This window comes from Zea mays, chromosome 3 (genome assembly GCF_902167145.1).
Source record: "Zea mays cultivar B73 chromosome 3, Zm-B73-REFERENCE-NAM-5.0, whole genome shotgun sequence".
NCBI classification, from domain to species: Eukaryota; Viridiplantae; Streptophyta; class Magnoliopsida; order Poales; family Poaceae; genus Zea; species Zea mays.
This window is the reverse complement of record NC_050098.1, coordinates 188,394,693-188,407,226: the sequence shown is the minus strand read 5'-3', so window position 1 is coordinate 188,407,226 and position 12,534 is coordinate 188,394,693. Positions and strand designations below refer to the sequence as shown.

Genomic DNA, 12,534 nt, shown 5'->3' with positions numbered 1-12,534 from the left:
CAGAGGCAGACCTCTTTCGCCGAGGCGTGAGATGAAGCGGCTCAGGGCCGCGAGGCATCCCATGACCCTCTGTACGCCTTTTAAGTCCTTGATGGGTCCCATGCTGGTGATGGCTGCGATCTTCTCCGGGTTGGCTTCGATGCCTCGCTCGGAGACGATGAACCCCAGGAGCATGCCCCGGGGCACCCCGAAGACACACTTCTCAGGGTTGAGCTTGACTCCTTTCGCCTTGAGACATCGGAATGTCACTTCAAGGTCGGAGAGGAGGTCGGGAGCCTTCCTTGTCTTGACTACGATGTCATCGACGTAGGCCTCGACTGTGCGACCGATGTGTTCGCCGAACACATGGTTCATGCACCGCTGGTACGTCGCGCCCGCATTCCTCAAGCCGAACGGCATGGTGACATAGCAGTACATGCCGAACGGCGTGATGAAAGAAGTCGTGAGTTGGTCGGACTCTTTCATCCGGATCTGGTGATACCCTGAGTAGGCATCGAGGAAGGACAGGGTTTCGCACCCAGCAGTGGAATCTACGATTTGATCAATGCAAGGCAGACGGTAGGGAACCTTCGGACATGCTTTGTTGAGACCAGTGTAGTCTACACACATCCGCCATTTCCCCCCTTTCTTCCTCACAAGCACAGGGTTGGCAAGCCATTCGGGATGGAATACCTCTTTGATGAACCCTGCTGCCATTAGCTTGTGGATCTCCTCGCCTATCACTCTGCGCTTCTCCTCGTCGAATCGGCGCAGAGGCTGCCTGACGGGTCGGGCTCCGGCCCGAATATCCAGCGAGTGCTCGGCGACATCCCTCGGTATGCCGGGCATGTCCGAGGGACTCCACGCAAAGACGTCGGCGTTTGCGCGGAGAAAGTCGACGAGCACTGCTTCCTATTTGGGGTCGAGCCCGGAACCGATCCGGATCTGCTTGGAGGAGTCGCCACTGGGGTCGAGAGGGACGGCCTTGACCGTCTCCGCTGGCTCGAAGTTGCCGGCATGGCGCTTCACGTCTGGCACCTCTCTGGAGAGGTTCTCCAGGTCGGCGATGAGGGCCTCGGACTCGGCGAGGGCCTCGGCGTACTCCACGCACTCCACGTCGCATTCGAACGCGTGTTTGTACGTGGGGCCGACAGTGATGACCCCGTTGGGGCCCGACATCTTGAGCTTCAGGTAGGTGTAGTTGGGGACGGCCATGAACTTCGCGTAGCATGGCCTCCCCAGTACAGCGTGGTAGGTTCCTCGGAACCCGACCACCTCGAACGTCAGGGTCTCCCTTCGGAAGTTGGAGGGCGTTCCGAAGCAGACGGGAAGGTCGAGTCGTCCGAGGGGCTGGACGCACTTCCCAGGTATGATCCCGTGGAAGGGTGCAGCGCCTGCCCGGACGGAGGACAGATCGACGCGCAGGAGCCTGAGGGTATCGGCGTAGATGATGTTGAGGTAGCTGCCCCCATCCATCAGGACCTTGGTGAGCCTGACGTCGCCGATGATGGGGTCGACGACGAGCGGGTATTTCCCCGGGCTCGGCACGTGGTCGGGGTGATCAGCCTGGTCGAAGGTGATGGGCTTGTCGGACCAGTCTAGGTAGACTGGCGCCGCCACCTTCACCGAGCAGACCTCCCGGCGCTCTTGCTTGCGATGCCGAGCCGAGGCATTCGCCGCATGCCCACCGTAGATCATGAAGCAGTCGCGGGCCTCGGGGAACTCTCCTGCTTGGTGATCTTCGGCCTTGTCGTCGTCGCGGGCCCTACCACCCTCGGCGGGTGGCCCGGCCCTGTGGAAGTGACGCCGAAGCATGACGCACTCCTCGAGGGTGTGCTTGATGGGCCCCTGATGGTAGGGGCACGGCTCCTTGAGCATCTTGTCGAAGAGGTTAGCACCTCCGGGGGGCTTCCGAGGGTTCTTGTACTCGGCGGCGGCGACAAGGTCCGCGTCAGCGGCGTCGCGTTTCGATTGCGACTTCTTCTTGCCTTTCTTCTTGGCGCCGCGCGGAGTAGACGCCTTGGGAGCCTCTTCCGATGGGCGGCCCTCGGGCTGCTTGTCCTTTCGGAAGATAGCCTCGACCGCCTCCTGGCCAGAGGCGAACTTGGTGGCGATGTCCATCAGCTCGCTCGCCCTGGTGGGGGTCTTGCGACCCAACTTACTCACCAGGTCGCGGCAGGTGGTGCCGGCAAGGAACGCGCCGATGACATCCGAGTCGGTGATGTTGGGCAGCTCGGTGCGCTGCTTCGAGAATCGCCGGATGTAGTCCCGGAGAGACTCTCCCGGCTGTTGCCGGCAGCTCCGGAGGTCCCAGGAATTCCCGGGGCGCACGTACGTGCCCTGGAAATTGCCGGCGAAGGCTTGGACCAAGTCGTCCCAGTTGGAGATCTGTCCCGGAGGCAGGTGTTCCAACCAGGCACGAGCAGTGTCGGAGAGGAACAGGGGAAGGTTACGGATGATGAGGTTGTCGTCGTCCGTTCCTCCCAGTTGGCAGGCCAGGCGGTAGTCCGCGAGCCACAGTTCCGGTCTCGTTTCCCCCGAGTACTTCGTGATAGTAGTCGGGGGTCGGAACCGGGTCGGGAACGGCGCCCGTCGGATGGCCCGACTGAAGGCCTGCGGACCGGGTGGTTCGGGCGAGGGACTCCGATCCTCCCCGCTGTCGTAGCGTCCCCCACGCCTGGGGTGGTAGCCTCGGCGCACCCTTTCGTCGAGGTGGGCCCGTCGGTCGCGACGGTGGTGCTCGTTGCCGAGGTGGCCCGGGGCCGCAGGCGCGGTGTTGCGCGTGCGCCCGGTGTAGACCGAGGCTTCCCGCATGAATCGGGAAGTCGCGGCATGAGGTTCCGAGGGATATCCCTGCCTTCGGGAGGCAGTGCTCTCGGCCCGTCGGGCCGCAGCGTCTTCCAGGAGATTCTTGAGCTCTCCCTGGATTCGCCGACCCTCGGTGGTTGATGGCTCCGGCATCGCGTGGAGGAGCATCGCTGCGGGTGCCAGGTTCTGACCCACCCCGCTGGATGCGGGCGGCGGCCTGACCCTGACATCGTTGGCGACGCGGTGCTGGAGACCCTGGGGTAGGTGACGTACTTCTCTGGCCGGGGGTTGGCCCGCCCATACCTGCCCGACGTCCCGGCGGATCGTCTCAAGCGCTCCTGTTCCCTCGTCGAGCCTGGCCTGCGCCCCGCGGACTTGCTCGAGCTGTGGGTCGTGACCCCCCGCCGGAACGGGGACCACAGCTAGCTCCCGCGGGATGTCGGCGCGAGGCACTGGCCTAGGGAAATCACCGTCCTCCGGCATGCCAAGATGGTTGCCTTCGGAGGGATCCCCTAGCTCGACGTGGAAACATTCGCGGCTTGGGCCGCAGTCCTCATCGTCAAGACTGCGGCTTCCGCCGGAACAGTCGGAGAGGCAGTAGTCACATGCGGTCATGAAGTCCCGCATGGCACTGGGGTTGCCAAATCCAGAGAAATCCCAACAGATGCTGGGATCGTCATCTTCCTCGGACCCAGAGGGCCCGTAGGTCGAGACGTCCTTCAACCGGTCCCAAGGCGACCGCATACGAAACCCCAGTGGGGTTGCACTCGCCTCAATGAGAGCGCCCGCCAAGGCGAGGTCGCTTGGCGGGTTGAGGCCGAGTCGAAAAGACGTAGGATGGGAATTAGTCGGTACCTTTTGGTCGACGCGGAGCGACGTAGTCACATCGGGGACTGGTTGCACCGTCATCTCAGGCACGAGGGCGACGTCCTGCAAGCTCTCCGCGAGTGCGCCGGCGTCGTCCACTTGCTCGGGGCTGGCGTGTCGCGGGGGGACGGCACTCGCCTTCATCTCGAACGCGAGGTCGACGCCCGGCGTGCCTTCTGTCGGGGCGCTGGAGACGTCGATTCGCTCGACAGCCGACGAAGCGCGGCCTCCCGCTTGGCCTTGGTAGCCCCGCCTCCTCCTCCGTTGGCGGGGGAGAGGACGGGGCGAGCTCGAATGTTGCTCTTCCACTGCGCGGGGAAGATGTCGTCGGTTCCGCCGCCGGCGGGCAGGATGTCGGCCGCCATTGTCGTTGTCGCGCGGCGGTGGAAGGAGTATCATGTCGTAGCTGCCGTCGGAGGACATGAACTCAAGACTCCCGAAACGGAGCACCGTCCCGGGCCGGAGAGGTTGCCGGAGACTGCCCATCTGGAGCTTGACGGGAAGCTGTTCATCAGCACGCAGCAGGCCCCTACCTGGCGCACCAACTGTCGGCGTTTCGAGACCGGGGGGTCCCCGAGCCGACGAGTGAGTGTGTCGCGTGCCCCAGCCCAGATGGGTCGAGCGCGTGGGCGAGCGCGAAGGGGGGAGAGGCGAGGTGGCCGCAGACGGGCGTGAGAGAGGTGGAGATCCCGCGGCCTTCGTGTTCGTCCCGCGCCCAGGTCGGGTGCGCTTGGAGTAGGGGGTTACAAGCGTCCACGCGGGTGAGGGAAGCGAGCGGCCCCAAGAGAGCGCCTGTCTCGTCCTCGTCCCCGCGCGGCCAACCTTCTCTGAGAAGGTCCTGGTCCTTCCTTTTATAGTCGTAAGGAGAGGATCCAGGTGTACAATGGGGGGTGCAGCAGAGTGCTACGTGTCTAGCGGAGGGAGAGCTAGCGCCCTAAGTACATGCCAATGTGGCAGCCGGAGAGATCTTGGCACCCTGCTGGCGTGATGTCGTGGCTGTCGGAGGAGCAACGGAGCCTGGCGGAGGGACAGCTGTCGGAGCGGTCGAGTCCTTGCTGACGTCGCCCCGCTTTCGTAAGAGAGCTGAGAGCCGTCGTCGTCACAGAGCTTGTGGGGCGCCATCATTGCCCGTCTGGCGGAGCTAGCCAGATGGGACGCCGGTCTTGTTCTCCGTGACCCGAGTCGGCTCGGGGGAGGATGATGATGGCGCTTCCTGTTGACGTGGCGGGCCTGCGTCCTAGGCCGGGCAACGTGGGGGCTCCTCCGAAGCCGAGGTCGAGTCTGTCTTCTGTTGCCGAGGCCGAGGCCGAGCCCCCGGGTCGGACGAGGCGGAGATTGTTCGGCAGAGGCCAGGGCGGAGTCCGAGACCTGGGGTCGGGCGAAGCGGAGTTCGTCGTCTTCTGGGCTGAGCCCGAGTCCGAGCCCTGGGTCGGGCGGAGCGGAGTTCGCCGTCTTCCGGGTCTTAGCCCGAGTCCGAGCCCTGGGTCGGGCGGAGCGGAGTTCGCCGTCTTCCGGGTCTTAGCCCGAGTCCGAGCCCTGGGTCGGGCGGAGCGGAGTTCGCCGTCTTCCGGGTCTTAGCCCGAGTCCGAGCCCTGGGGTCGGGCGGAGCGGAGTTCGCCGTCTTCCGGGTCTTAGCCCGAGTCCGAGCCCTGGGTCGGGCGGAGCGGAGTTTCCTATGGCGCCTTTGGCAAGGCCTGACTGTCTGTCAGACTCACTCTGTCGAGTGGCACTGCAGTCGGAGTGGCGCAGGCTGCGCTGTCCTGTCAGACCGGTCAGTGGAGTGGCGGAGTGACGACGGTCACTTCGACTCTGCCGGGGGGGGGCGCGTCAGGATAAAGGTGTCAGGCCACCTTTGCGTTAAATGCTCCTGCAACTCGGTCAGTCGGTGCGGCGATTTAGTCAGGGTTGCTTCTGAGCGAAGCCAAGGCCTCGGGCGAGCCGGAGATGTGTCCGCCGTAAAAAAGGGGGGCCTCGGGCGAGACGGAAGTCCCTCGAGGTCGGCTTCCCTTGGCCGAGGCTAGGCTCGGGCGAAGCGTGATCGAGTCACTCGTATGGACTGATCCCTGACTTAATCGCACCCATCAGGCCTTTGCAGCTTTATGCTGATGGGGGTTACCAGCTGAGAATTAGGCGCCTTGAGGGTACCCCTAATTATGGTCCCCGACAGAATCTGACTTGAGTAACTAGGAAACTATGAGGAATTTACTTTGGATCATCTGATTTTGCTAACATGGACATAGAAGTATAGATATTATTTAGGTAACCAAAGGCTTTACAGAAGATCAAATTCAATGCTTTCAAACAAGTAAATTTAGGAAAGGAGCAAATTCATGGATGAAGCCCTTCAGTCACTGAATTTTAGTACAACAAAAAATGAACTATGAGTTTGTATCTGATGGCAACCCAATAAAAAGCATGTGACTTTGGATAACTGTAGTTTTTTTCCTCATTTGTTTGAATCCCTATTAAAAGCTTATTACCTAGCCGATTTACATCGCGGCTACTAAATTCGTTTGACATAATAAATCTCATAGGACAAACCTTTGCGCATTGGAAATAGGCATATGGAATGTTTGAAAACCCAAAAGGAAGACTCCAATGATGCAATCTTATATCCATTGAGAAAAAAAATTGAAGTTGTATCGATTAACCTTTTTACTATGTAAACACGCAATTGAGACTAAATTAAAGGAAAGAAGTTGTACTGTAACTGCACCCTGACTTACTAGCGCTTTTGCAGGTGTGCATATTTTTTTCCTTCGTGAAGTATGCATATGTTGATCCTGTTTCCCAGTACCTTTTCCAGATTTACTTGATACAGCTAGCTCCTTTTCGTGCAATCCTTTTTTGCTGTGTCTCATATCACGCCAAGGGGGTGATGATTGCTTGGCAGAGTCATTAGAAGATGTAGCTTCTATTTCATCAGAACCACCAGATTGATTAGAAGTTGTAAGGCTATCGTCCTGGTCAGCCTCAACGTCCTGATTCAAAGGAGGATCACATCTTCTCGAAGATGAAGCTCATGTTTCATGAGATGAGTTGTCATTACCACCTTCTTTGCGAGCTTCTTCGTTGACCGCTTGCTGCTTTTTCTCTGGATCCTTAACTGGTGTTTTATTGTTATTCTGGAGCACTGAATGTTTATTAATGGATGCAGGATCAGAGTTCTGGAAAAGAACCTTCTCTGTAGCAGTCCCTGGTTGAAGGTTGGTTTCATATTTACTTCCTTGATTAGCACCATTGCAGCTTATAGAAAGTAAAACACTGGTAGATGGCAAAGTCAGATCCCCATGAATATGGTCCTTTTCCACTGACCCAATATTTGCAGAGATATCTTCCAGATCTTGGGTTACTTTCTCACCCCTTTCCTGTTGCAGAGCACTCAAATGAGCTTTCCTGCTGTCAGGCTGTGAAATGGTTGTATCCTGTGCAGTTATGCACTCAGGCAAATGCTCAGATTCAGATGCATCTGTTGGTAAGACATCGCTGATTCTGTCAAAACCTGGAGTTACTGTGGCATGAGTGCTAGGTCCTTCACGAATGGAAACCTTAGATGACTGATTGCTGGAGCCACCACCATCTGCCCCATCTCCATCAGCACAGTAAGATAGAATTGGAGATTTTCGCTTACAAGATTTTGGTCCAACTATAACAGTATGGTCATGTTTATCCTGCTGGAAAAAGGGCTCAGTAATGCTTCCCTGCAAAGGTACATCACATCCATCTGAAGCAAGCACAGATCCAACGGACATGTTCCCTTCCACAATAGGACTCCTTTCTGAGTACCTAGCGCCTAGACCAACATCATCTATAATATCTTCTTGCGGAGGGACGTAAAACCTGCTTTCAGGCATACACGGTTGGTGAAAAATAAAAATACTTGATGAAACAAAGAACAGTTACAACTTTAATGTAAATACTTGATGAAACAAAGAACAGTTACAACTTTAATGTAAATTATGTTAGTCTCTCTGTGTTTCACCTGATCATTGCTTTAATGCTCTTCTGTTTTCTGGAAGATTCATTCCTTGAAGTAGTAATTGTGCTAAATGATTTAATCAAATCCTCTGCTAAATTTTAATATGACATGAACAATTCTTCACTCCTTTTACCTTGCACTGGATAGGGCGCTCGAAGTTAATAATGGATAATTGCATAACTATTGTTTCCCTTAGTTCCTGAGAAGTCCCTGCGAAGTAAGATTGCTCTGCTTCCTGCTCATGGATGTGGTAAATCAGCAGGCCTTGGTCTTGCCATTGCTAGAGTTGTAGCAGCTGGGTAGAGCTCAACCTAAGGGAAGTTAATATTTAGTTAGAGTGTGCAATTCTTCTTAGTGCAATTTTTTGACTTCTTAGATATTCAAATATATTTGTCGTCGCTCCAAGTCCAGAGAATTTAATAACTTTGTTTGATTTTGTGTGGAAGGGAATAAATGCATTGGAGTACAAGGTGCTTTTCTGCTATTTGGTTTTGTTGTTAAAGTGTATCGTGTTCTTTACATATAATTTTAATGCTTATTTTTCCTTCTTTCATGAGCATATACATCTTCCTGTGTACAGAGGGTAGGCAACTGAGTGGGCTGGCAGAGAAGCTAGAAAAGAAACAAAGGAAGGCCCAACAGAAGCAACAACAAAAACAAGAAAATAGGTCGTAAGAGAAGAAACAGAAACCAGACGATGAGCTGTAAAGTATAAACCACTTTTTGTGATAGTTCGTTCCTATGAAAACCGTATTCCTGCTTCCTCCTATAAATATACATGTAACTACATTATTAGATGCTCTTCTCTAAGTTGTTTATTATTTGTCCTTAATAGGTATTTGAATTGCAGCTTCCTTTGTTTTTCAACGATTTTTTACCCTCGATCTACTCCTGCTAGCCTCCTTTCAGATGTTACCTACTCAGATAATGTTTATGTTCCATATTAAGATACCAATCTCTATATCACTAGGCCTCATGGTGGGTGTTCAAACCGAGTTGAAATTTTCTAAACAAGATTGGAACTTTGAATTACTCAAAAAAATATAACAACACAAGGTCAATTGATCAAAGTAGTTTATTCTATTTTGTGCCACTAATTATTAAGTTTGTCTTATGTAGGATTTGTTGTCGTTCACAATATAATCAGCATGGATAAACCCAATCAAGTATCTTTTTCTTGAAATCTGAGTGTTTTTATTTAACAGCATGATTATAGACATTTGTCAGTGTGCATTTCTACTTGCTAAAGGTGTTTATACCCTACTGGATAGGGTGTTTCCAGCAACATCAATGGCCTTGTAGCCTTGTAGGCCATTGTTGGACAAGAATTGCTAGGCACCAGTCTGTTTGGCGTGCGATAAAATTCAGTTGTGAAGTAGTAAAATGATGGTGTAGGATCATTATAGGTAGAAAATTATGAAATGCATATTCTCCTTTATTACTAGATTCCATTTTTAAAATTTTCAGAATAAATAGGTTTTAATGAACTCTTTCCAGAGGATATATGGTTCCAGAATATCTATATAGAGGTGAAATCTCTACCAGATCAGAGAAAAGAATATTCCTAACACTGAATTCAAGTGTGGACGGAAATTTGTTGAGAAAGTAAGATAATGTAAGATCATGTTATTTGGTATTTTCATGATTCGAATTTTTTAAATAGATCATGTTACCAGGGCACTTTAGATCTCTGGTTTATTGGCTTCCATTCATTAGCTTAATTATTATTTAACAACAGTTATTTATTTGTGTATTCATCCCACATGTGCAGTTGCATGGATATCAGTACAGTATGGGACTCCTTTTGATTTAAAAGAAAGAATGGGTAACAAAATTTTAAGGACTCAGTCAAGTGATGACGTGGAGATAGGAGATATTGAAGAGGGATCATGCGGCACATCTGAATGCTATATCAGAGTATGAAAGGCGGGAGGAGAACATGAACATCACTAATAAAGAAAATGTAAGTGCAACAGACTGTCTTCCTCATCTTTTGCTGCTTCCAGTTAATACCTTTGATGAAATAGTCCACTATCCTTTATCTGGTTTGCTCGTCGTACCTTATGAATTTATGAGTTCCTATTTTATCACATGTAGGTACATTTTGTTTTGTGATTCTTGAATTGCCTAATGTGTTTTGCCAACCAGTGAAGTTAGAAACCTAGAATTGGAATGGACACATTATTAGCCACAGTGTATGATGTGTGGATTGTGCTTGCTACTTGTTTTGGTGTTCTTTCTAGAGGTTTAACCATTGTCACATCTCTCATGGTATTGTTTTCATGTAAGCACTAGATGCCTGCATGATGTTGAAGTTGAGGGACACGTCATAAATTAAATAAACTTGGACAATGTTGATACATGGTCTATACATGCAGATTTAGGGAACATTCATTTCCCAGAAATTAACAATCGTGTGCCTGAAATTCCGTTTTCATATTCTGCTAGCGATCAGTGATCACAAACCTAGATAAGGTATGGTTTCATCAGGTGTTAATGAACCCAATACGGTTGGTAGGAAAACATACTAGATTTAGAAACTAATTATCTTTTTTCTAAGAATTTGTTTCCTATAGATACTGATAGCTGCAATCTTGAAAGGACATCTTCAAAGTAGTTCTATAGTCTCATGAAGCACATATGTTTTTATCGTTCCATTTGTTTATGCCACATTTCAGAGATAGGCCAATGAAATGCATTTGTTGGGGGACAAAAGAACAGCTAAACCAGATAGTTGGGCATTTGAACATTAATGAGATTGCCTTCCAAAATTAGAGCTGACAGACTGATGGACACCTCTCATGTGTCATCTAACATGAGCGCATATAATAGAAAAAAAATCAAATCCCACTGAATATCTTCTCAGTTTTGGGATGGAATCTTGATTGATGTGCATGGTATAAAGCATTTGTCTCAAGACATCTAGCTGCTACTCATTGTTAATTGGTAATAACAATTTGAACATGGTTAGCAGACTAACAATTTCATCTATGTAAGATAGTCAGCTTCGCCAAAGCTGCATGCAAGAGACATCAGGCCTTGAGTACTTTTGCGTCTTCGATTCTATCTATCCAACAGCCGTTCATTTTGCATGTTTATGACTGCTAGGTAGAACTCCAGTACTATGAGGATCAATGGTCAAACATAAAAAATTGAAGCTGGATCAGAGAATTTTATAGCGCCTGACTCCAGTACTACCATGTCAGTCACATGTTTATGACTGCAGTTCACAGGAATTTTATGACTGCAGTTCATTTTGCATCTTCTTTGCATCACTATTTTATATGTTCTCAACGCACACCTTACCAACTCCAGTACTACCATGTCAGTCACATTTTTATGTAGGTGCCATGCTTGATAAAGAATGGAACTAGCAAAGCTTTTGGATCGTGTGCCAATACCTGTGAAAGAAAGCTTGGAGGAACCCAGTGCAAAGATCAATGGTCTGCTGCGAGCGTATATTTCTAGGTTGAAATTAGAAGGCCTTTCTCTTAATTCTGATATGGTCCACATTAGACAGGTAGCTTGCTTCTATAGTCACTATTAACTATTTCTATTCAGAATGCTCAATGCTAATGATCTGCTATTTTTTCCTCTCTACATGTAATTAAGTTCTCGGGTGTTCTTGCTTGGCCCTTCTCAGCACTATTGTCTACTACACTCCAAAATGTGCTTTTAACCAGGCGGCCAGACCTGCTGTCTATTGTACCTCAGTTGGGGATTTGCCAGTAGACCAGGGATGCTGATTTAACATTTTTAGTGTTTCATGCAAAGATAGTATAGGATATATGCAATTAATTACAACGATGTGTTCTATTATGCCAATAACCACTTAGCGTTTCAAAATTTTAAACAAATATATCTCTGGTAGTCATTATATCATGTAGTTTTCTTGTTGAGCAGGTCTGGTTTATGGGGGAGCTTTCTCATATCTCATCAGAGTTTGACAATGTAAGTAATATGCAAGTGAGCTCTTTTTCTTGTGTTACTTCTTGCAAGGAAGGTTCATTGCTTATGTTCATTTTGTTACTACCAAACTGTCACTTTTGCAAGCAGATTGCAACCACAAATGATTCACTAGCTCTGTTTTTTCTATTGTATCTTTTAGGTTGTTCAAGTTGTGCTGGAAAACTATAAACCTTAGAAGATACAAAATGATGATCAGGGTACCAATGATGCTGACAGCCAGTTGGTGCAGGAAGACCAGAAGGCTAAGCACCCCCTTCCCCTTTCATTATCACTGCGTCCCCCTCTTGGGAGAGCATAGTTAATGTTAAGGGAGAAGTCAGCCTACCAGAGTAATATAATCTTAGTTTTGCTCTTTTATTGACTGTATTTTCTTCATATACAATAAGTGGGTGATTCCTAACCATACTCCCGTGATGCAGGGAAGATGCTAGAGATCCCAAATTTTGGTCCAGAATCTGTGTGCACAATATGGCCAAGCTTTCTAGGGAGGCAACCACATTCCGTCGCATCTTGGGATGTCAGTTATTGAGTCCCTCTCTTTGGATATAAAAGAAGGTCATACCTTGGAGCACTTTCATGGAATTTGATGGCCACTGTTGCGGATGATAAATATAGCGCAACAAACTATTATTTTTGGATCTCTTGTAGTTGTCGTATTTGATATTGTATACCAGAAAATATTTTCTTAGAATTGTCGAATTCTTCACCGTCCTTGGATAGGGCGCCCGAAGGGCGCCGCCTGATCTAGTGACTTTTGAAACTTGTGTGCTATTGTTAGCATTGTGGAATGAATTGCAATTACAACCTTATGGGTTTGTCCATTATGATATAGAGTAGGTGTCATTAGTGTGGTGGTAATACTGGAGTTAGAGGAATGTTATTGGCCTGATTATTGAGTGACTATCATTTGTGTAAATAGGGGGCAACGGTGA

At 50.0% G+C, this 12,534-nt stretch overlaps 1 protein-coding gene across 1 annotated transcript; it reads left to right on the top strand.

The window, feature by feature from the left end:
• Nucleotides 1–11,126: 11,126 nt before the first annotated feature.
• Nucleotides 11,127–12,290, top strand: LOC100278227 (uncharacterized). Its single transcript, NM_001151571.1, is given in 6 exon segments — nt 11,127–11,153; nt 11,246–11,346; nt 11,537–11,584; nt 11,742–11,854; nt 11,857–11,931; nt 12,022–12,290. Coding segments are annotated over 3 exon segments (279 nt in total). The 5' UTR covers nt 11,127–11,153; nt 11,246–11,346; nt 11,537–11,584; nt 11,742–11,780; the 3' UTR covers nt 12,152–12,290.
• The last annotated feature ends 244 nt before the right edge of the window (nt 12,291–12,534 follow it).